At 39.4% G+C, this 25,132-nt stretch overlaps 1 protein-coding gene across 1 annotated transcript; it reads left to right on the forward strand.

The window, feature by feature from the left end:
* Window positions 1–2,420: 2,420 nt before the first annotated feature.
* On the forward strand, window positions 2,421–24,949 carry LOC109049849 (guanine nucleotide-binding protein subunit alpha-13). Its single transcript, XM_042719904.1, has 5 exons — window positions 2,421–2,835; window positions 10,786–10,838; window positions 14,040–14,213; window positions 18,461–18,511; window positions 21,850–24,949. The coding sequence occupies exons 1-5, from the start codon at window positions 2,553–2,555 to the stop codon at window positions 22,420–22,422; spliced, it is 1,134 nt and encodes a 377-aa protein (XP_042575838.1). The 5' UTR covers window positions 2,421–2,552; the 3' UTR covers window positions 22,423–24,949.
* The last annotated feature ends 183 nt before the right edge of the window (window positions 24,950–25,132 follow it).

Genomic DNA, 25,132 nt, shown 5'->3' on the forward strand with positions numbered 1-25,132 from the left:
AGCAGCAAACGTGAGAATATGACAGCGGACCAATCACAGCGCAGCTCTGTTATCTGCCGTCACTGCTCTCACACACCGACAGGCGGCGACACACAGAGAGACCAACACTGTCTCTGGCCACTGCGTCCCATGGGGCACTGGAGAACTGCTTCATTTCATTTCATCTGCCATGTTTTCCCATCACCAGATATTGCCGGTTCAGTTACAGCCTGATTAAAGGCCTGTAAGAAGTTCCTCAGCTGGGCAAGATTGATTCAGATGGGCTGAATGTAACCTTTCAGAAACAGTGAGCAGATGCATTGTACAGGTGCATTCCAGTTTGGGATGTCCAATCCCCATGAACATGTAATAACCTGCTCCAAGTAGAACAAAATAGCTAATTTTAGAAGACTGATACATCTAGTTATCATCTCATGTGATTGTAAATCATTTTATGATATTTCTCAAAAATGCTACTGAATCATGTATTTTGAGGCCTGTAAATTACCGAGATGATCATCAACCTGTTGCACACAATCGTCTACATGCAGTCTGCCCTCTGACTGATAGTTCATACTTCTTGTAGCAAATAAAATGTCTTATAGTAGAATTCAAAATGCTCCACCTTCAGGTCATGTTATTCTTTGTAATGCAGTACCTTGTTTTTATGTATTTATTTATTTTTGAATTTTATGACTTTGATTTATTTAATATACATATCGCTTTTATTTTTGTATTAAAATTCCAGTTTAAAAATTTAAATAACATATCATATTATTATATATACAGTAAAAAACTTCCTGTTAAAATGTTATGCACCAAATAATTTCTGCTCAGACTTTTGATGTGAACATTATTTATATTATCATATTATGTCCTAACTGATCTTTGTACTGCAAGATGCATCAATATTTTGTTACAAAAATACAGAGTTTTGGCCGATCATAAAACTAAGCATTTTCCCAATGCACCACAAAACCTCCCAGATTACTTGAGAGCCCTAAACTACCTTTGAATATATATATATATATTATTATATATATAGTGACAAATATATATTTGGGATTTTAGTTTTACTAAGTAGCCTGCTGTATAGATCCTGTCAACTGTTATATATTTTAACTTAATTTAAAAATTATTTCACATTCTTAAATATTACTGTATAAATAAAATTATTTTTGGCCTAGCACCCGGCGAAACACTGTAGCGCCGCCATTATTTCTGCTCACTTAAGGGACCTTAAAATGTAGTGTTAGTAGATTATACCTCGAAAAATTTGTGAGTTTTTTTTATACGTATGCTGTCCAGTATGCCGAGAAGAGTGTGTTATGTGGTTGGCTATTTTAAAAGCAGCACATCAAATACAGGACATGGGAATAAAATTGTGAAATCCACGAACCTATATTGCACATTGGCTGATGTTTACGGCCATACGGATTACACAGAGTTCTTTACTATTCTAGAGATAATCAGTTCATGGCCGCTAGGGATCTGTCGCGTTTTGTTTACAAGCACCAAAACGTATTAATTGTTTTCATTTCATAATATTGACAGAATCTGAGAGCCCAATTGTCGGTCTCCGTGTCCTCTTTGCTTCGCGATTTTTCTGTGCGTGAGAAAATGGATGTGTGGTATGAGAGCGTGTGAAAAGCGTCCGTGTGTCTCACATTTTATTGCATTTGTATTAGTTGAAGAGTAAAAAAATCTATAACGCAATTATATCGGCAAGTCGGTCGGACAAAAAGGGGAAAAAAAATATTAATTGGGTCATATAAATTGATAGGGTATATTATATATATAGAATATTTTTAAGGATGGCCTAATAGTTATTTGAAACTTGTGAAGCTTGTGAACATATTAACAACACAGCTAGTAATGACAGCGTTCGGTTTTATTGTTGTTGTCATCAATTAATACACTTCTTAATACAATACATTCATATTTATACATTATACATTATGTTTCAATAAATTACCTTTATCAGTAAGTTTTGGCCACTGCCTGACATCAATTACCCCAATTTTCCCTTTCACCAGACATTTTCTTTAATGAGCAGGATCCGCTATCATTGAAATGTCATTAGAGGACACCGGCAAGTGTCACACACCGTCACACTTCGCAGGCACGCAGTAATGGCGGCGCCCATAGATGCGGCGGATTTCTTTATATCAGCCACCCTGCTTTCAAAGATATCGGCATCGTCTGTCAAAAAAAAAATATCGGTCGACCACTAAAAGAACTTTAAACATGCAAACTTTTAAAAAATATTTTGTTTAAAAGTCCAATAAACTCTTCCATAAAAAGTAGATTTTTCTGACTGTCCAGGGTCAGGTTTTTTTTTTTTTTTTTTTGCAAAAGTTGTAATTCAGAACTAAAAATACACTGAGTGCACCTTTAAGTAGCGGTAACCTCGTGTGGCTGAATATTAGCCCCGTACATTTCGAAGTTCGAACCCACCCCAAAACTTTCAGAGCACTGCGCGCGCCTCTGTTATGGTGACGGCGCCCCGCCCGCCTCTAGCACCGCGGCGCGCGCAGTTTCACTCCCTACTGTATCGATGAAGTTGCACAAAGATGGCGGATTTCCTGCCGTCCCGGTCCTTTCTATCCGTTTGTTTTCCAAACTGTCTTCTCAACAGCAGCGAGGCGGAACAACTGAGGATATCTAAAGAAATAGACCGAGGTCTTATGAAAGACAAAACCTATGTGAAACGGTTGGTGAAGATACTTCTGCTCGGCGCGGGAGAGAGCGGCAAGTCCACTTTCCTCAAGCAGATGCGCATCATACACGGCCAGGACTTCGACCAGCGGGCCAAAGAAGAGTTCAGAGCCACCATTTACAGTAATGTTATGAAAGGTAAGAGGCGCGTTTCTCATCCACACACCTATACGACGTCCCACGTGGGCTCCAAACTTGACTTTTAACGGGCTCGGGAGGGTTGCGAGGCTAGCGAAACGAGGCTTAGCTAGCGTTAGCTGAAGTTGCGCTGTAACCTGCCCAGGAGAAACGCCCATGTTATTCTCTCAACTTTTCAGCGTCGCGGTTTTGAACAAAGCTCTCCGCGAAGGACTTGATTTCTCTCTAAATCGTTTCCTAGCCTGTCGCCTCACCGAAAGTGTGATTTTCCCCTCGTTCTCGTGGTTTCTGGACAGACTCGACTCGGGTTTGAATTTCATCAGAAATTAACGTTAGCGCTCAAGTTTTCAACGGCTTCGTAACGAGCACGGCTCTCCAGATTCATCTAAACTCAAACTACTAACGCTACTTCAAAAGATGCATACATGTTGTTTTTTAAATGGTATACTCGTAATTACCCTGATTTTGGATTTTTACCAGAATCTCGGGGCAGTTTAAAGAGCTGCTAAATCTCTCCCCGCGTAACGTACTCATGTTTTGTCTGTCCGAGGTAACGTTAGTGCCATAACCGAAACTGATTTATTTTACATAATCCAATCCAGTATGAAAAGCCGGGCTTAAATGGTAAACCAGCTCTCTCTTGTTTGTTGGTATTCGAAACCCGTCTAATAAATAACAAAGAGACTGCTGTCCACCGAGGTATTCATATTCAAAGCCTACAGACCCTTATTTACTGGCTTCATTGTAGCATTGTTACATTTTAAATGAAAGGGTAATTTTCAAATATATATCTATATTTGAGTACTAAAGGACGTGTCTGAATTCCCGTGTTTGGGCATCTGTGACATGGGTGGAGTCCAGAGGTCTTTACAGTGGCACTAACACCTGCTGTGGAAACAAACCAGCTTTACTGTTTCTGCCGTAGGTTTCAGACAATTTGGAAAGAGCTAAACTTGTCAGACGATCCTCAATTTCGTCATATATGAGTTTAAGGCAAGTGTGTCTTTTTTTCTCTTAAGGAGTCCACGTCGGGTTTCCATCATCTCGCGTTTTATTTTTCAAAAGGGGATGTGATAAATGATCAGTACCCACCTTATTTAATACGGGGCTCCCCGTTTAGGCTGCCTCGGCTGGGGATTTCCAGTGCCTATTGCTCTGAAAAGATTTGAGATTTCCTGTATGAGATTAATATGCCACAACGGTCATCATTTACGGAGGCACCACAATGACACATGGTTCAGCTGTGATCTGTTGGAGACTAGTCTGTAGCATCGCTAACATCATATCGTTCCCTAGCTCAACTTAAACAGGAAGCGTTTAGTCAAATGGCTGCTTGGATCTAATCCTAAAGCATTCCAGAAAACCACGGAAATTTCTCCTTATAATGTCTGGAGACGGAGAAAAAGCACTTTAACAATCAGACGCATGTCGAATGCTTTCTCATGTTTCACTCCAGCTTCTCCTCGTGTACCTGTGAAGATGTTGTGTGCGAAGCCGAATGGTTTCTCACTGTGTGACAGGTTGGTTTGGTCAAAAGTTTGGGGTTTGTGAGATTTTCTTTGTGTTTTTGAAAGAAGCCTATTAAGCTCGCCCAGGCTGCAGTTAGCCTATTTGCAAAAAAAAAAAAAAAAAAAAAAAAGTAGTAGAGTAAAAACAAAACTTATTTTTTTAAGTTATATATTTGAATGTTAGTTCTTCCTGTGATGCAAAGCTGAATTTTCAGCAGCCGTTACTCCAGTCTTCAGTGTCACATGATTCCTCAGAAATCATGTTATTTTGCTGATTTGGTGCTCAGGAAGCATTTCTTCTTATCATTGTCGAAAAAAGTTCTGCTGCGTGCTTAAGTTTGTGAAACCCACAATACACTTTGTCCAGAAGTCTTCTCTATCAATTCTGAGCTATTTAATGCATGCTTGCTGAATAAAAGCATTGATTTCTTTTTTGAAAAATCTTACCGACCCCAAACTTTAGAATGGTAGTCCAAAAGAATTGATTTAAAGCTTTTATCCAGGCTTGTACAGATGATTCTCTTTGGTATAGCAATGTCTGAGGGCAGATGTGAACTACTTATAATGCACTTTGATAGGGCCTGAAGTAGACCAGAGGTATTGTTAATATTGTCACCATTATAAATCCTCTAATTATTAAGTACCTATTGATAGCCAGGTTCACTTAATGTACTACACATTTCTAAATGATTTCACTTGAGAACAGAATAACGGTTCTGAGCATCCGCGTTGTATAACACCAGCTGTGTGTCAGTGCAGTTTATCTTATAAGGGCAGTATGGATGAAATCCTGCCTTCTTTGGTTTCTCTTCCAAGCTGTAGCTCGTTGTTTATCTTTTCTAACGCAGGCATGATTCTGTTTATAATCTGAAATAGTTTAGCCCAGAATGCATTTGTTGCGTCCTGCTGCTGTTTATAGAATCTGATGTGAAATTATGTCTCGCTGATGTCAGATCTCATCTCCTAAACATCCCATTAACATCTGCAGTTATGGTAAAGGTTTAAAGACGTGTATTGTTAGACATAGTCTGTTTGAAGGTGAAAGTGCATGTACATGTATATAATGAGGACACCCTCAGAGCCGCAGTCACATAGACACACCACTTCACAACAGATGTGGGATGTGTCAGAGGGGGTTATGCTTTTGAGCACCTCCGCACTTTCAGTTTCCTGCACAATGGAGTGCGTCACTGTAGCCCTGCAAGTGCTTCTGTCTTTTATTTTATATGGTTAGTTAGGGCTGGACAATAATTCAATATCAATATGTATCGCAATATAATTTTTTTTCAGTAACGGTGATATGATTTTTAAACACATTTCCGATATTACCAGTTTCAAAATCAAAACGTGGCGCGGGTGTTTTATATGAATGTATCTCTGAAGTGAACCGACTGTCTTCAGAAAAGTTTTGATGAAGTTTTCATTTGATCTGATAAAGTAGAGTTCATTACAGACATTACTGGGGAAACCGCTAGATTTATCACTCTAAAAGAGCCTCCTGCTGGCAGAGAATGAATTTACATTTTCAATAAACCCGTCTCCAGAAACATTTCCAGTTTTTGTTGTTGTTCAATTATAGAAATTAATACTTTTATTTAGCAAGGATGCTTAAAATTGATCAAAAGTGATGGTAAAGGCATTTATAATGTTACAAAAGATCTCTATTTTAGATAAACAGTGTTCATATAGATATCGGAATTACATTGTATCGACTGGAATTAAGAAATATATTGTGATATAAATTTTGGCCATATTGTCCAGCCCTATTGTCAAGAATTGACATGTCCTGTGTTGTTAAAAAACTATTTTTGCACCCTTTTGGCTCCCAGAAGGTTAGGTGTGAATTTTTTAAAAATAAATGTCAAACTGTAAAACCATTTAAAATAAAACAATGAAGGCAAAAAAATGATTAACAGTGGTAAATATGCACATCAGCTACCCATATATGCATATGTTTTTCATACATATGTACATATTAATATGTGTAATATATAGTCATTGTCTAATTTTTTGGCCTTGACATGCCATGGGAAGCTGGGTTGCTGTGTAATTCAATTTAGGGATGAAATTGTAAATGCTGACATGCTCTTAACTCTGTAGGGACAGGACAGGCACTGCACTGTATGTAGTGCACGAGTACTTTAGACCGAATGACTATTTGCTTTCGCTAATGTGCATCTCTGGACTGTTGTTATTGATTGTGCATCAGGACGTGCATATAATAGTGACCGCTGTTTTTACATGCAGTCTTGTGCTGCAGTAATAGACTTCTGCTTGGACATTGCTGACCTCTTAAATGTCTTTCAGTTAAATACTCTTGACCTGCTGTCACCTCACGCCAGGAATGTGTGGTGAGAACAATTAAGGACTTATCCTGTGAAAAGACCCCGGAAGGGTCTGATAACTGCACGTGAGGTCCAGAAGGATGAGGAGTCTTGTGTGAAGTCCTCCATAAATCATATGCTCCATGAGCTATATAAGTGAACAAATGGTTTAGAAAAAGCAGCCCATTTAAATCTGGGATGCAATTGTTGTTTGTTTTATGCAGAATGGAAGATAACCGCAAAGTAGCTCCATTCATAATTTCATTCTCTATTCCTAGAATTAGTTACCAAGAACTTTGTGTTTTCCTCTAAACTGGCCAAAAGACAATATCTGAAAGGTCTAAAGAGCTTGTGATCTTTGTCTGTCATTGTAAGACAGAGCTACAAGTGGAAACTGGTTTAGCAGGTTATTTCTACTGTGACTGCTTGGGACGCCAGTTTTTGAAAGAGAAAGCCAGGTGTGAAAACCAGCTCACAATGGAACTCTCCTACGCCGATAATCTTGAGTATACAAAACTAGAGACCAACATCACCACTGTTTTCACTACTGATACTCCAACCCTCGCCCAGGAGTGGTGTCGGAAGTTGTAGACACATGCTTGATGCTCGGGACATGCCAGTACATCAGTAAAATGTTAATCTTTTTATCTTTCTGTTGATACAAGCAGGATTTTCATGTTGTTGCTGTACTGCGTCACAGAAGTGGACAGATAGCACTTGAGGACTCGACTGAAGCTATTCTGGTGATTCATGTCTTTCGTAGGACACATGATAACTCCTTTGGTTTTTTCGGAGGCTCAGGGGACAATCTGTGCAACTGAGATTCACTATAATTTCTGCACTTATCAATTCAGCATAAATTAAAGTGAGATTTGCGACTCCTATACCTAGGTATGTGATATTTATGGCATGTATTGTGGGTGCTGCAGAAATCACATTTATTCCATAATGAAGTTTATTGCACTGAATGCATGTTCAGTAATAATCTAGACACACAAGAGCAGAGTCATTTCAGCATGTGCTGATGATGACAGCTCAGTTAGCGAGTGAGTGGCTGAGGCGAGAGAGACGGCAAGCAAACTTTGGGGAGCAGCATAGACCGTTAACGTGTATCACAATCAGAAAGCACTTCACCACAAAAAAGCCCAATTTAAATGTACCCGAGATGTGATCGTGGTCTCTGCGAAAGTATTTGGAGGTTTTAAGGGATGGATTCGACAAAGGCGTCAATGACAATGCATTTTCTTTATCAGCACACAACCGAAACGCTTGAGGCAGAGTTTGCACTAAAAATAATCAATATTTGTGAAATATTCATGTCACTTTGAGTCAGATAGACTGCTTTATTAAATGATTAGGAACCGTTTTTGCTCAATGTGAAAGATTGTATGTAATTATTATTAGGCTATTTATTTATCTTTAGTGTCTTGTTTCTAAAAAATAATATTCTTATTGTATTGTATTCTTATTAAATGTAAAATGATTATAGATAAATGATGGTGTAAAATAAATAATGTCACTTTAAAAAAAGTTTCTGGGTATGCAATGTGTGCTATTTATCTGGCTTGATATCTTAAATGTGATAAATGTGAGTCTCACTAGCCCTGTGTTGCCAGTTTTTTATGTGTTTTTAAATTCTTGCATAATAAACACTTGTGATCTGGTCACTCATTTTAATGAGTAGTATCCCATAAGTTATTCAGCTTAACTACAGGAATGTTCCTAAAGCAGAGAAATGCAAAGGGCCAGATAGCTTTTGTTTAAAAAATGTCCCAACAAGACTGAAATCATGTCTGTCTTGTTTAAATACTGTCTTTTAAAACTAATGTGTTTGAATTGAAAGTAAATCTGTGATTCTTTATTTGGAGTCAATGCTGAATCTGCTGAATAATTCACAATGCACAAATCTACACTGGAACTGTCTTTTAGTTCACCTGCCGCTGTTGTTCCTTTTTAAATGCAATGTAAAGTTTCTACATAGCTGTGTGAAGTTATTAAAAACCTCTGCCTTTCATTTGTGTCCTGAGATGTCTGTTATGTATGTGTGGGTGTAAATATATATATATATCCAAACAAAACCACAAGCCTTACTAGCTTGTCACTGCAGAATTGTAATGCTTACCTTCATACAAACCACTTGTCTTTTCTCGCAATATAGATAAATGATAAAGTTGTGATAATGTCCTTTTTGTGTTATTAATTGTCTACATCCTAATTTTGCATTTGTTGAAAATCTGGGGTCTAATGTTGTTTACTTTGTTACACTCAAAAAAGCATCATATTGAAAAGTGAAAGTGAAGTGACATACTGCCAAGTATGGTGACCCAGACTCCAGAATTCGTGCTCTGCTTTTAACCCATCCAAAGTGCACACACACAGCAGTGACACACACACACACCCGGAGCAGTGGGCAGCCATTTATGCTGCGGTGTCTGGGGAGCAGTTGGAGGTTCGGTGCCTTGCTCAAGGGCACCTCAGTCGCAGTATTGCCGGCCCAAGACTCGAACCCACAACCTTAGGGTTAGGAGTCAAACTCTCTAACCACTAGGCCATGACTTCCCCTAACTAGAACTTTGTGTTAGAGCTGCATGATCAATCGTTAAAGGATCACAATCTTAATTCAAACACTCATGGAATACCATTTTTAAATGACAACGATTCGCCCGTCTCTATTGAAAAAAATCATACTGAAACATGCAAATCTGCATTCGCGCTCCCACTGACACAGAGAGCTTACATTTACCATTTTGGTGTAAGAAACAGCTTCACGAACAGTATTTTTACCTACACAGTATTATTTCTGTCTTACCGTCATTTAGGGCTGGGCGATATGAACAAAGAAATTATCAGAATTATTATTTTTTTATATCATTGGATATCAATAATTAAAACGATAAATGTCAAATCTTTATTTCTTTCAAGTTTAAAGCCAGATTTTTGCTCCTAAGTGAAAGTTGTTGAAACCAGACCATTTTCCTTAAAGGGGTCATATGATGCTGTTTTAAAGATAATTTTTTTGTGTATTTGGTGTAACAGAATATGTTGACATGCCTTAATGTTCAAAAAACCTCGGTCCGTTTGCGATTGCGTTCCGCACCAGTTGCACCCCCCTAAGGACAGCTCTGGTCATGTGACACAGTGATGATGCTTGTATGTATTTGCAGTACACAAGCCGCGATTGAGAAAGCAGACTCCACTGCGATGTGACCCTGTCTCTCTCTCTATACTCTACACGGCGCAAAACTCCGCATTTGAACATTCAATAGCAAATACTTAAACTATTAAGAAAACATACTTACAGTAGCTGATTCAGAATAAGCGCCAGATAGGGCTGGGTGATATATCGCATGCGATTGTCACGCGCATTTCGTCAGTAAGGTAGTTTTAGTTATTGTTTGTGTTTTTCTTTATATTTATTTAGTTTGTTTCGTTTTTTATCGACTGATGCCGTAATTCATTGACAAGCTATGCAATATTGCGTTCATCATCGAAGGTGATTCATCTGCGATAAATCATGGTTGTCATGGTACCAAATTGTCAGTAAGCCCAGACCTGCTTTTCTGACTGATGTCAATGTTAACAATTTGTACGTTCTCTAACATGCATATTTTAGATTTACAGTTCTTTTAAAAGCCTCTGGTGTGTAAGAATAGTAAATAACATCATGTCCCCCTGTTTTTTTACCTTAATAAAAGTTATAGGAACATTAAATAGTTAAAGAAACTTAATTCTAATGTTCATTATATTATAGTTAGCCGCGCTTATGCTAATGATTAACTACTCTAATAACAGCGATGTTCATTTCAATCCAACATTCAAATCAAAATATTGAATAATATTCACAACAGAAGCTGTGTTTTCCACAGACTTGCACTCTATTTGTGGCGGCATGTATATGCAAATTCATTGCTTCAAATGACGTTTGTGTCGATTGCATTGAAAAGTGACTGTTAAAAAATGTATTTGTCATTGAATCATTCTCGAGATTCGTTCAAAAATGCTGATTCATCTAGTAATGAAACAAGTGAAGTATTTGAAAGGGTCATTTGATCATTTAACCAAACCACTACACATGCATAAATATTTACATTATGTTCCTCTTATTGCTGCCATCACAGGTGTTCGAGTGCTTGTGGATGCCAGAGAAAAGCTGCATCAATCACATGGAGACGTCATGATGGCTTTTGACACACGATCAGCCATGGTGTCGCAAGGATGATGATGGAGACCGAAGTGTTCCTGCAGTACATGCCTTCAATTCGTGCCCTCTGGGCTGACAACGGCATACAGAACGCATATGACCCCGCCGCAGGGAGTTTCAGCTGGTGAGTTTCTGAACTGTATTTCTCTGTAAAGATGACTAGAAGTTGTAATTAATTTCACATTCTGTAATGTGATGCTTTTTTAGTCAAACGCAAATGTTTTTTAACAGGCAGTGGGATTTTAACAGTTTGTTGAGCAGAAAATGTGTTTTGCAGGCATTGAAAATTATTACCTTTTGATGACATAAGAAAGCAACAATTTTTGCACACACTGTGCACAATAAAAACAGCAGTATTTATTAAGAGAGTGAATATTATCTTAAACTACACCTTCATGCTAGTTATTATATGGTTTTTAACAAACGGCACTTTAGGCCACAGTCATCTGCTTTGCACCACAGAGTCCTGTTGGGTTTTTGGCAGTTGACAGAAGTCTTGTGTGTGGACAAAAAATATTTTAGAGACTTTTAGAGACCCCAACTGAAAGCTTTCACACATTGGCTTGCCAAGATGGTGTGTGTATATCTAGGAGGATGTGTAAACCACATAACTGTTTTGTTCAGGCCTAGTGCATTCGTCATCTGTCTGTTTCTGAGGACTTATCAAAACCTAGGTAACCAACTGCTATTCCTGTTTTTTTTTTATTTAGCTTAGCTTATCAGTTTGGTTAGGTTAATATATGGTTTTTTCCCCAATAAATCTCAATGATTCCTCATTAGGGCCTGACATAAGCAAGTGCCATCTTAGCAACTTCAGACTTCTCTAACGCTCCAATTGAAAGTAAATCTGTGATTCTTTATTTGGAGTCAATGCTGAATCTGCTGAATAATTCACAATGCACAAATCTAAACTGGAACTGTCTTTTAGTTCACTTGCCGCTGTTGTTCCTTTTTAAATGCAATGTAAAGTTTCTACATAGCTGTGTGAAGTTATTAAAAACCTCTGCCTTTCATTTGTGTCCTGAGATGTCTGTTATGTATGTGTTGGTGTAAGTAAATATATATATCCAAACAAAACCACAAGCCTTACTAGCTTGTCACTGCACATTGTAATGCTTACCTTCATACAAACCACTTGTCTTTTCTCGCAATATAGATAAATGATAAAGTTGTGATAATGTCCTTTTTGTGTTATTAATTGTCTACATCCTAATTTTGCATTTGTTGAAAATCTGGGGTCTAATGTTGTTTACTTTGTTACACTCAAAAAGCATCATATTGAAAAGTGAAAGTGAAGTGACATACAGCCAAGTATGGTGACCCATACTCAGAATTCGTGCTCTGCTTTTAACCCATCCAAAGTGCACACACACAGCAGTGAACACACACACACCCGGAGCAGTGGGGAGCCATTTATGCTGCGGCACCCGGGGAGCAGTTGGGGGTTCAGTGCCTTGGTCAAGGGCACCTCAGTCGCAGTATTGCCGGCCCAAGACTCGAACCCACAACCTTAGGGTTAGGAGTCAAACTCTCTAACCACTAGGCCATGACTTCCCCTAACTAGAACTTTGTGTTAGAGCTGCATGATCAATCGTTAAAGGATCACAATCTTAATTCAAACACTCATGCAATACCATTTTTAAATGACAACGATTCGCCCGTCTCTATTGAAAAAAATCATACTGAAACATGCAAATCTGCATTCGCGCTCCCACTGACACAGAGAGCTTACATTTACCATTTTTGGTGTAAGAAACAGCTTCACGAACAGTATTTTTACCTACACAGTATTATTTCTGTCTTACCGTCATTTAGGGCTGGGCGATATGGCAAAAAAAAAATTATCATGATAATTTTTTTTATATCAGTAGATATCGATAATTATCACAATAAATGTCAAATCTTTATTTCTTTCAAGTTTAAAGCCAGATTTTTGGTCCAAAGTGAAAGTTGTAGAAACCAGACCATTTTCCTTAAAGGGGTCATATGATGCTGTTTTAAAGATAATTTTTTTGTGTATTTGGTGTAACAGAATATGTTGACATGCCTTAATGTTCAAAAAACCTCGGTCCGTTTGCGATTGCGTTCCGCACCAGTTGCACCCCCCTAAGGACAGCTCTGGTCATGTGACACAGTGATGATGCTTGTATGTATTTGCAGTACACAAAGCCGCGATTGAGAAAGCAGACTCCACTGCGATGTGACCCTGTCTCTCTCTCTATACTCTACACGGCGCAAAACTCCGCATTTGAACATTCAATAGCAAATACTTAAACTATTAAGAAAACATACTTACAGTAGCTGATTCAGAATAAGCGCCAGATAGGGCTGGGTGATATATCGCATGCGATTGTCACGCGCATTTCGTCAGTAAAGCCGGTTCCCTGATTGTCGCTAAATTTCCATCACCTGCTTTCAAATGGAGCGGCATTTAATAGACAGAGCCGTAATTCACTGACAAGCTACGCAATATCACGTTCATTATCGAAGGCGATTCATCTGCGATTAAATCATGGTTGTCATGGTACCAAATTGTCAGTAAGCCCAGACCTGCTTTTCTGACTGATGTCAATGTTAACAATTTGTACGTTCTCTAACATGCATATTTTAGATTTACAGTTCTTTTAAAAGCCTCTGGTGTGTAAGAATAGTAAATAACATCATGTCCCCCTGTTTTTTTACCTTAATAAAAGTTATAGGAACATTAAATAGTTAAAGAAACTTAATTCTAATGTTCATTATATTATAGTTAGCCGCGCTTATGCTAATGATTAACTACTCTAATAACAGCGATGTTCATTTCAAATCCAACATTCAAATCAAAATATTGAATAATATTCACAACAGAAGCTGTGTTTTCCACAGACTTGCACTCTATTTGTGGCGGCATGTATATGCAAATTCATTGCTTCAAATGACGTTTGTGTCGATTGCATTGAAAAGTGACTGTTAAAAAATGTATTTGTCATTGAATCATTCTCGAGAGATTCGTTCAAAAATGCTGATTCATCTAGTAATGAAACAAGTGAAGTATTTGAAAGGGTCATTTGATCATTTAACCAAACCACTACACATGCATAAATATTTACATTATTGTTCCTCTTGTTGCTGTCATAGGTGTTGTTGTGGTTGTTGTTGATGGAGGAGAAGATGTGTATATCATGTGGGGAGACTTTTAAAAAGGCACATGGAGAAGTCATGATGGCTTTTGACACACGATCAGCCATGGTGTCGCAAGGGATGATGGAGACCGAAGTGTTCCTGCAGTACATGCCTTCAATTCGTGCCCTCTGGGCTGACAACGGCATACAGAACGCATATGACCGGCGCAGGGAGTTTCAGCTGGTGAGTTTCTGAACTGTATTTCTCTGTAAAGATGACTAGAAGTTGTAATTAATTTCACTTCTGTAATGTGATGCTTTTTTTAGTCAAACCAAATTTTTTAACAGGCAGTGGGATTTTAACAGTTGTTGAGCAGAAAATGTGTTTTGCAGGCATTGAAAATTATTACCTTTTGATGACATAAGAAAGCAACAATTTTTGCACACACTGTGCACAATAAAAACAGCAGTATTTATTAAGAGAGTGAATATTATCTTAAACTACACCTTCATGCTAGTTATTATGGTTTTTAACAAACGGCACTTTAGGCCACAGTCACCTGCTTTGCACCACAGAGTCTGTTGGGTTTTTGGCAGTTGACAGAAGTCTTGTGGTGGACAAAAAAATATTTAGAGACTTTTAGAGACCCCAACTGAAAGCTTCACACATTGGCTTGCCAAGATGGTGTGTGTATATCTAGGAGGATGTGTAAACCACATAACTGTTTTGTTCAGGCCTGTGCATTCTTCATCTGTCTGTTTCTGAGGACTTATCAAACCTAGGTAACCAATGCTATTCCTGTTTTTTTTTATTTAGCTAGCTTATCAGTTTGGTTAGGTAATATATGGTTTTCCCCAATAAATCTCAAATGATTCCTCATTAGGGCCTGACATAAGCAAGTGCCATCTTAGCAACTTCAGACTTCTCTAAACGCTCTCAGTTCCTAGTGCATTACTTCCCCATTTTAAATGTTGATTTCACCAAAGCACTTTACACCCCGTAACCTACTCTTACTATTATGATTTGTAGAGATTACAGAGAAGGAGAGATTGCGGATACAGACTGTTTCATATGTTTTCCCAACATTCCTGAGTAAAATTGATGAGGAGGAATTAGGGCTGTGGTGTTTATACATCACATGATCACGATCATGCATGCTACATGAAAGTCACATTATGTCTCTAGTGCTGTAGTACTTTCCGCCACATTGACGCTAAACAATTTAACATGCATTGCAAGTGCAAATTGGTTATTTTCACTTTTTATTCATCAGGCATTCACTGTGACTGACATGAACAAAGCTGACATTTTAATTGTCAGTTGATAATTCTTTGTAAAGCAATTGTCAGCCAAAATGACATGACCGTGACAGCCCATGGCAGCTTCATGACTGTCATTGAATTCTCTTTAGAACATATATAACACGATATTTTCCTGTGTGTGAGTTCAGCCATCACTGGTGTCATGCACAGATAGTTTGCTTTTTTGCTGAGGGATAAAGGTCGTCTTTGCCCATTTCTAGTGATCCTCTCAGCATGGGCAAGTTGGGACTTAAGCAGAGCAGTGGATGCATGCTGTTGAGGACAAGAAACAACACGACACTGAGCCGCTTTACTGCGGCCCAGATAAATGGAGCTGATAACAGGCTAGCTCTGCTCTTCACCTATCTCAGGAATCTCCATTTGTGCTGAACCAAGGCTGGTCAAAGGCAAATTCGTCTGTTACCGTTGAGGTTTCCATACAGCTACAACAGTTTCCATACTTTCCAAGTAGACAGCCTCTTTCCTTGCCTCTGCCACAGGCTCTGGTGATTTGCTTGCAGTCTGTGTGAGTGAAGGCAACACAACAAAACACTTTTGTGTCCTGTAATCCACAAACCACGTGTGTCGAGTACAAAGCATTATCAGGCTTCCTGCTTTCACCGCTCTGCTCCTCCAGCCTCTGGGGATATGGTATGCACCCGACATGCAACAAAACAAAATTTGTTCTAGATTCCTGCAGCCAAGATCCCTTCGCGTCTGGCTCCTCCTCACTCCACCCGTCGTCTTATTTCTAGGCATTGCATAATCCTAATCCACTGCCTTATTCCTCGCTGTTCTGCTCGCACTACCCCTGAAAAGCAGCATCTGTCATCTGTCTTCTTTTGTTTGTCTTTTTGACATCTGCTTCACGCTTAAAAGCCAGCACATTGTTTATAACTGTCAAATTCAGTTTGGTGAAACATTACAAGGTTTACTTACAGTCTGTGCGGGTCAGTGAGGTTCATTTTAACCCCACTTACTGAAGGCTTAATCTGATTTAGGTAATACTTGGGAGACGGTGCATTTTTTTAAAATGCCGACTGCCTGTTCGATTTAGACGGTCATTCTGCTTTATAAAATGAAAGCGATTTACATCTCTGCTGCGTTCCCCACAGAAATCATGATCTCTGCAGATTCAATTCAGCGGAAGAGATATTTTGATAGGAGACATCAACCCAAGTGGGCTCTCTCCTGCTTTCCCAAACACTTGTTTCTGTGCTCTGCCCACCCCATATAGGTAGAGATAGAAAAGCATTAAAGAGTACTGTTTCCATTTTTGTAGTACTCTTAAGAGATCCGGTGCTTGAATTCAGCGATGAACACAAATGACTCAAGTGATTTAAACTAGTTTAAAGCCAAACAGGAGAAACACTGTGTGCAACAAATCTACACATCGCCTTCATTTTCCATGGATTTATTGTAGAAACACTCACTGCAACAAATCTGTTGTTTTATTTCAGCGCATCACCGCGTTCGATATTCGTTTTGCTTTTTGGCGCTTAGTGTGGAAAGGCCTTGAGATTACTAGGATCTGGGAGAAGGATCGCGTGATCCGTGAAGGAATGTTGAGCTGTGATTAAAACGATGACTCTTTTGCACTCCTGTAAATCTGAGGCCAAGGGAAGGAGATGTTTCATGGACCTTCACTTACACTCATTATTGGTATTTAAGCATTACAGATAACAATTGGGCTATTTTATTAATCATCTTGTCTGCCAGTTATCTTGACAATTAAGTTGTTCAATGTGGAGGATTTTTATATAATGTTAATTTGTGCACTTCCTTTAACCTACTCATTTCTTATGAGTTCTTTCAGTGCTTCTGAAAAATTTTACATTATTATTGGTAAATAAAATCTTTACAAACATCATAAACACTATAAACGTATTTTAGAAAGTCTTTTAACAGAAACCTAAATTACTGTGGCATTATAAAAAGCAATTAAAAGTACCAAGCCTAAACTATTAGCTTTTCCTCTCTGTGTTTGCATTGTGATATTCAGATGATTTGGTTTTTACATTTTTATGAAGAGATTTTGTATTCAAAAGCAGACGTTAGCTTCAGATGTTGCTGAGTTAACAGGACTTCCTTTTTAGTGTTGCTCAGAAACTGATATCCTGGCCTGCCCTGACCCTGTTGTTCCTGTGTGCCCACACCCTTCATTGAAGATGAAGAGCACAGTGTGGCTGTGGCTTCATGCTCAACTAGGGGAGGGTTAACAGGGGTTTTCTTATGACATAATCCCCTCTCTACTGACAGTCACCTCGAAAGACCTGCACGTACCCTTGTAGACCTCAGTAAACTCCAAGATGCAAATAGATGCTGTAATGGTTTGAAAGGGTATTTTGTGTAGGCAATTTTTTTTTTTTTCTGACTGTTCCCACAGAGCTTTGCTTTACAGTTTCATCATGCACTGTGAAAGATGAGCATCGTGAAGGAAGCAGAACAGAACTTCCTGCTGTCCTGCCAGCATGCCAAACTGTTGAAATTTCAAGAGGCTAATTTGTCCGTTATACATCTGAGCGTCACGGGACATTAACACAAGGCCTGTTGCTGTTTCCTGGGCAGCTTGTTCCTGTTACTCAAGATTTTCATTTTCCAAACCAGAGCCCGCCTTGTGTGTTCTTCCTCATCCCTGCTTGTCCATTTTCTAGTGTCCTGTGTTTGCTGGTGGCATGCCACACTGAGACCAGCTGTCACGAATTCATGGCTGAAGCAGGAGGTGGTGCTAATACAGCACTAGTACAGTAACCACTATAAACTGATGCAGATAACCAGTAACACTACAGAATTTCCCCTTACAGGGGTAAACAAAAGATGCCAGTAGCATTTGCTTTCAAAACAGAGTATGCTTGTAACTACTGACATCCTGTGAGAGGGTTTTTCATGAGTCATGTCCGTGTTTTCTCATGTTGAATGAGGCTCTCATTACATTGAGTGCTTATGTCTGCACATTTTACGTGTTCGCAAATTGCCAGGTTTATTTGAGAACAACCTATTTGTCACGAACGCCAAATAACATACTTTTGGTGTGTATAAATCCAAATACATTAAGTGTGAAGAAAGGAAGATTGTTAATCTTCTGAACTGTATGTCTGTATGTCTAGTTTGTGCTCAGCTGTTTTTATTGTCAGTTTGCAGTGCTTTGATAACGTGACTGATTCTCTCTTCTCTTTGTCATCCTCACAGGGTGAATCCGTGAAGTATTTCTTGGATAACTTGGACAAACTCGGAGCACCGGTAAGCATGTTGCTGGCTTTCATCATGGTCGCCTCACATGTTCTTTCTAGATGTAATATTTATTAGTATAAATAAATACTAATAAATACTTAGTATCAATGTTAATTTAATCTGGGTGCTTTTAACTTCTAAAGACTTTTTGTCCACACTTTTTTTCTCTATTTTTTAACACTGATTTTAGAGTTAATTCTGCAGAATGTCTTTAAATGTGATAAAATGTGTTAATGGAACTGACTTTTACTGCAAGTGGAAAGCACTAACAAATTAGCCAAAGTGTGTAATAAACAAAGACACTTTCAACTTTGTAAATGGCAACGTTTCGGTTCCGTGGAGATTTGTGGGCACACATTCCATGTAGGCCTGGAAACTGATGAGATGGAGATTGACCCCCATGACAAATCTCATTTATCTTGGTATCAGTTAGTAGTTTTGGAATAGAATGTTAGGAAACCTGCTGTACTTTTATCTGTGATTTAAAAGGATTCCATTGTGTATGAACACACAAACAAATAAAAAAGCATTTCTGAGACATTTCTCAAAATATTTTATGTTATGGGATTTCATTTTTGGGTGAACTACTCCTTTAAATTCATAGTAAAATAAAAATAAGTACAATACTGACACAGCTAGCATCGCTGAAGCGTTCTTCTATATTCACAAAAGTCAAAAGCAGCATGAGATAAATCACTTTATACGGCAAATATGATTCAGTTCAGCAGTGGATGAAGAAAATACTGAATGGCAAATGCTGAGATGATGTGAGACTGATGAATGCCCGTCTGTTTATTCCCTTGCAGTGCTGTGGGGCGTGACAGGGTTGCCCTGTTCACCAGCCAGCATAGACAGAGAACTGAAACTAGCTCTGCTGACATCAAAGGGTCACGTGTGTCAACCCTTTCCCATATCGCTTTCTAGAGCACCTTTTTCGCATAACAGTTCACCAGTTTTAAAGTGTAAGATATTTGAAAGAATCAGTCTTGAAGTCTGCGTGTCATGAGGCTGTGTGATTAAGGATGACCATATGACAGCTCCTCATCTGCTCATGAGGGTTTTCTTACTCATTCAGATGATCCGTGTGCCCACGCTGATGAGGAGTGATAATAAAAACCATATGCTTTCTTAACAATTAACAATTAACACTCACCACCAGTTAGAAATAAAGGTGCCCCGGTCCCATTTCAGTAGTAAACTTTCAGAGAAATTGTTATTTTATAAAGTTACAGCACTTTTTGAGATCCCTAGTTATTTCGATTTCTCTGTTTACGGTCCATATTTGTTCCCACTTCCTTGGCGTTTTATATGTGGAGTGTGTTGAACGATTGGTTTTGAGACTTGCATCTGTGCAGCTGTCACCGCATCAGTGTCGGACTGATGCACGAGGCGTCAGTGCAGTTCCCTTTGCGTCATGTGACTTGCCGCCTGCCGCTCATGTTCTCTCTCAGTACTAAACGGATGTTTGCGGTTTTGTGCTCTTTCTATACGCTGCTGACTGCAGTAAATGTGATGATTTGTATCTCAGCTTGGACTCCAGGCAGCTCTGCTTTACGACAAAGAATCAGATAACATGTTCTGAAGTCACGTCCTATGAAAGCAGGCACTCTCAGTCATCCTTTTCAAATCACTGATGCCACATCGAGAAGAGAGACCAAAAGTACAATTCATTTGTTTCCCCACATATCTCACTTTCTGTATTACACTCCTTGACGTCACTCTGTCGCACGGTATTAGTTCCCGTGTCTGTCACTCTGACTTTATGTTCTAAGAAAGAGGAAGCAGAGTTGAATGTGCTCTGCTCAGGCGGCATGCCTCAGACTGGCCCCCTTTTTTTTTTTTCTTCTTGAGCCAGATGGCTACTCTTCAGCTCAGCCACGTCACAGCAATGTGGACCCACTTCTGCAGTCACACCATCGACAAACAGGAAGAGGAAAGAGTGCATGCTTCCGAGTGTGTTCAGAGAGGGAAATAGCCACTTGACTCTGTTGGAAAGTATGTGTTTGTTTCAGTTTACGTTCATCCTTCTCGGATGGATGGATGTAGTGTGGGTGTCAGATGTTTGGGGAGAGACAGACCTCAGCAGCCCAGACTCATAAATATTTGGGAGGAGATGAGGAAGAAGGGTTACCTCAGGCATGTGACAAAATACAGGCAATGCAGAGCATGTGTCAGAGAGAGATGTGTATTAGTTACAGAACTGAATATTAGGTTGAATCTTAAGCTCTTAATGGAAAAAGCAATTCATCTATATATGACTAGAAATTTAACATCTTAAAGGTATAATAAATACTTAAGTTAAGCTCTGTTGACCGTATATGCAGCAAGCTGAAAATTAATACACAAAATAATTTTGACTTCAGTTTGTAAACACAAACCTAAACCATGTTGACTGTTTCTAACAAAGGGAAGTCATTTAACCTGATGAAAGTTGATTCTAAATTAAAACTTTAGCACAAGTTATTCAAGATTTTTTGGTGTAAAATACATGTATTTTGAAAATAACCTAATACAGAGTTTCCATGATGATGGGTCCATGATGAATGTCTATTCCACTCAAGACTGGTGTCTTTGACGTCATCCTGTCTGGAATTTCAGAAATCTATCTCAGGTCTTATGTGCTAGCACTGAGCACTGTTCTCTTATCAACTTGATATGTCTTGCATTTGCTTTAGTGTAGAATTTCATCTAATGCATTTGGAGTGCATTTGCCCGTACACCCTTATTGACTAGTGCTTAGATCCAGATACACCTTTTACTAATGCTTTACCCCAACCCCACCCCCAACCTCCATCTCTGGTATGCCAGCAATGTGGAGAATGAGCCACGAGCTGGCCGTCATAGTTGTTTTTTTGTTTTGTTTTTTTCCTCTCCCCTTGTTCTGTCCTCAGTTTGAGTTTTATGTTCTACTCATTTATTATCAGGGTATTCTTTTTTTTTTTTTTTTTTTTTTCTCTACGGAAAACCATGAAATCAAACAATGGAGTCCAAAAGCCTGAGAGAAATTTCCCACGTTTTCTCTGTAACCATTAACAATGGGTATAAATGAAAGTGTAGGATAAGTGTATGATGGCTAGATTTTAAAAGTTGTGTAGTGTATTCAAACCATTAAGGGCACTTGATCGGATATGTGGTATGCAAACTACTGCCACAAGATTTAATTTAGTATCATATCACAACCACCACATGCAAATCTCATTCCAGCATGAGTCAGTCTTTACGACTGATTCACTGGCCTGTGCTCGGAGCTAACTAAAGTAGAAGTTCCTTCCTATCAAATGTTGCTTTGAATCTTCAGTTTTCTCTTCTTAGTGGTTGACGGCCGCTCTGTCTCTCTCTCTCTACAGGACTATCTACCAACACAGCAAGACATCCTGCTGGCACGTAAGCCCACCAAGGGCATTCACGAGTACGACTTTGAGATCAAGAACGTGCCCTTCAAGATGGTGGACGTGGGCGGCCAGCGGTCAGAGCGCCGCAGGTGGTTCGAGTGCTTCGACAGCGTCACCTCGATCCTCTTCCTCGTCTCGTCCAGCGAGTTCGACCAGGTGTTGATGGAGGACCGGCAGACCAACCGCCTCATGGAGTCGCTCAACATCTTCGAGACCATCGTCAACAACCGCGTCTTCAGCAACGTGTCCATCATCCTCTTCCTCAACAAGACAGACTTGCTTGAGGAGAAGGTCAAAATGGTGGCCATCAAGGACTACTTCCCGGAGTACACAGGGGAGCCGCACAACCTGGAGGACGTGCAGAAGTTCCTGGTGGATTGTTTCCGGAACAAGCGCCGAGACCAGCAGCAGAAGCCCCTCTACCACCACTTCACCACCGCCATTAACACGGAGAACATTCGCCTGGTCTTTCGCGACGTCAAGGACACCATCTTGCACGACAACCTCAAACAACTCATGCTGCAGTGATGCTGGTCCAGCCATAACCTTCAGATCTCTCCGAAATAACCCTCTTCTGCTCAGAAGAAACTGACTCCAATGTTTGTACTCCACACAGTAACCTTTCTGAATAGCTCTGACGTGCTTTTATGCGAAGAAGGCAGCCTAGCCTAGCGGTCTGTCAAAGAGCACAGGACGGCGGGTAGTTATTCTCTTAAAGAGTGCGCTTTGAGAAGAGAGTGGGTCTGGCCACTCGCACTCATCCTGCCAAGAGAAGCTCCACGTGTCACCCTCTCGCCAATGCGCTCCTCCCTTGAAAAGAGGAGAGAAGCAGGATGAGATATCCTAGCACTGTTCTCTGATCTGTTACCATTGAGCCTTTTATTACTGACCAAATAGCAAGATGAGATGCAAATGATGTTTTAACCTTTTAACAGGAACTATGTTCTGAGCCTTTCTGTCGATGCCTGCCTGGCCTTAATTTCCCCCCTCGTTTTGATTGGTGTTTTTAATGTGTAGATGTCTAATCAATTGTAAAAATTTTAGAATCGAGTTTCATTTTTTTTTTAAATATATATAGAGATCTATGAATATATTTACCGATAAACTTCTTAAGTTATGTTTCAAAAGTTTACACTCTGATTTTCCTCTGCTGATGGATAACGCTTACGATTCGTACCACTTGATAAACTGAACTTACACTGTGGTTAGCCACGCTAGGCGAGCTGATAGATGCAGTGTGCATACAGCATAAACTCAGGGCTGAATGTAGACCACTTAAGCGCAGCGGTTCGCTTTCAGGAACATCCACTAATTGTAGCTCTCCATCGGTGGCTGGAAATCACATTTCCTTGCTGGCCTGCAGACGACATCCACCGCTCTGCCCTAGCTAGAGTCTGGAAGAACTTCTTTATCCATCAGGGAACGAAAAACGGTTTCTTCTTAATTTATTTGCTTTTTTTTTTTTCATCTTCTTTTTTTTTTTTTTTTTTTTTTTTTTTTTTTTTTTTATAGGTCCACAATCAAACTAAACTGGCTTCTCAGTCAGACCCCGGAACAAAAACCGTCTGTATTCACAAGTGCCACGTGTTTAAGGTACCAATAATTCGAACAAATTTTCTCAAAAGGGATAGATCTTACTTTGTGAACCTCGTTCCCTCAACAGTTGTGTATAGCTACTTTTGTATAGTGCCATGTCCACCCTGAATACTACTGTTGTAGTGAGTATTTTATGTAAATAGTATCTCACTCCTCCTCACCCACTCTTTTCTAATGGATACATAACCTACACTGAAATGTATAGCCGTTTTTTGCTACTGTGCACCCATAAATCCAGAGATACTGACTCCTCGCCCGCAGTTTGCCCCGTTCAGGGTTGATCTTGTAGTGCTTTTGGCTGAATGGTGCCTGTATATGTCGTCTATGCATTCAGATGGCTCTTTGTCTGGTGTCGAATTCTGCCTTACGCCCCTGGCTGAAGTCCCGGGGGGCTTGTGAAAAGCAAGTATTACGTCTTCACTCTCCACTGACAGTGTCCTGTGTTTTCTAGTGCCATTCACTGCCCCCCAAATGCCAGGAAACCAGGCATTGCGGAGCTTTTGTTGTCGTCTTGGTGTTCAATATTAGTAAAGACGTGGTATCTGTCGTAGTATTTCACTTTACAAGCTCAAACCGTTCCAAGCACAAGATGTTGTTGACTGATTTAAGTGAATTTCAGCGTCCTACGGTGATGCTGAAATACTGAGTATCAGCCTTTAGTATTTGCTGCCTAGTTCTAGCATGCTGAGTTTTAAAACGTTGTATTATCTGCCTTCGAGCTTAAAGACCTTAATAAAGCAAGTGTTGTGTACTTGCCAAAACCCAAAGGAATAGTTGAGGACGCTTCTGAGTCCAGGACTTCCTGCATCTGGGAGCCTTGAGGGCAAACTCAAGTGCTTGTGCAAATGATGTTGCTGTCTGGTGTAGCCAGATGAGCATCACCCTATCAGAGCGCTCCTAACGGTTGGCATGTTTAAAGGAAGGGCAGTGCTGCAGATAGATACACTACTTTAGCTGTATTTCTCCTCTGTACACTGCTGAGGTGTGATTTTGCTGCAGTTCTGTTGGCTTGTATTAACCATTCACGTTTTTTAATGCTCTTCCTGCAAGAATTGTTAAAGGTGTATAAAGAAAGAGTCTTTCTCTCTGTAGCTTTTTTACGAAATGCGATTCTGATCAGAGATGGCCGATTTGCTGTTTTTGATTTTGCCCAGATAATCAAGTTTGATTGTTAATAATTATGCAAGAATTATGCCTGCCACAAAGAAGAATTCCTAGTGCCTCCAGTTTGATGCCTCAGACATTTCTGGGCCTTTTTTTTTTTTTTTTTTGTACATAGGTTTTTTTTTTTATTTGATCAGTGTGGATGCTTTGAGTCCTCATATCAAAATAATTCATACTAAAGATTTCAGGACTCTTGTGCTCAGTACAGAATATAGACCTGCCTGCTTTCATTGTACAGTCTAACCTATGCTTCCTCATTCTTCATCATTGACCCAATAAAATCATTTTGCAAAAACTGTCATGTTGAAGGTTTTATTTCTTCAGAATAACTATAAGCAATTCTGTAACTTGTTTTAATTTCAACAAGTATTTCTTTAAAACGAATCAGTGAAAGTCCAATTCCATTTTGTGAACACTAGGCTGTAGTGTTACACCAAATGTATCCAGGGTTTCAGTGAGTTTTGCTTTTTCTCATTTA

Source organism: Cyprinus carpio, chromosome B3 (assembly GCF_018340385.1).
Source record: "Cyprinus carpio isolate SPL01 chromosome B3, ASM1834038v1, whole genome shotgun sequence".
Classification (NCBI taxonomy): domain Eukaryota; kingdom Metazoa; phylum Chordata; class Actinopteri; order Cypriniformes; family Cyprinidae; genus Cyprinus; species Cyprinus carpio.

Bases quoted from the DNA above. Each gene is read 5' to 3' on its own strand.
- LOC109049849 (XM_042719904.1), top strand. From the start codon at position 2,553: ATGGCGGATTTCCTGCCGTCCCGGTCCTTTCTATCCGTTTGTTTTCCA. The intron at 2,836-10,785 runs GTAAGAGGCGCG...CTGCCATCACAG, and splicing joins TTACAGTAATGTTATGAAAG to GTGTTCGAGTGCTTGTGGAT. The intron at 10,839-14,039 runs GTCATGATGGCT...TCATGTGGGGAG, and splicing joins TGCATCAATCACATGGAGAC to ACTTTTAAAAAGGCACATGG.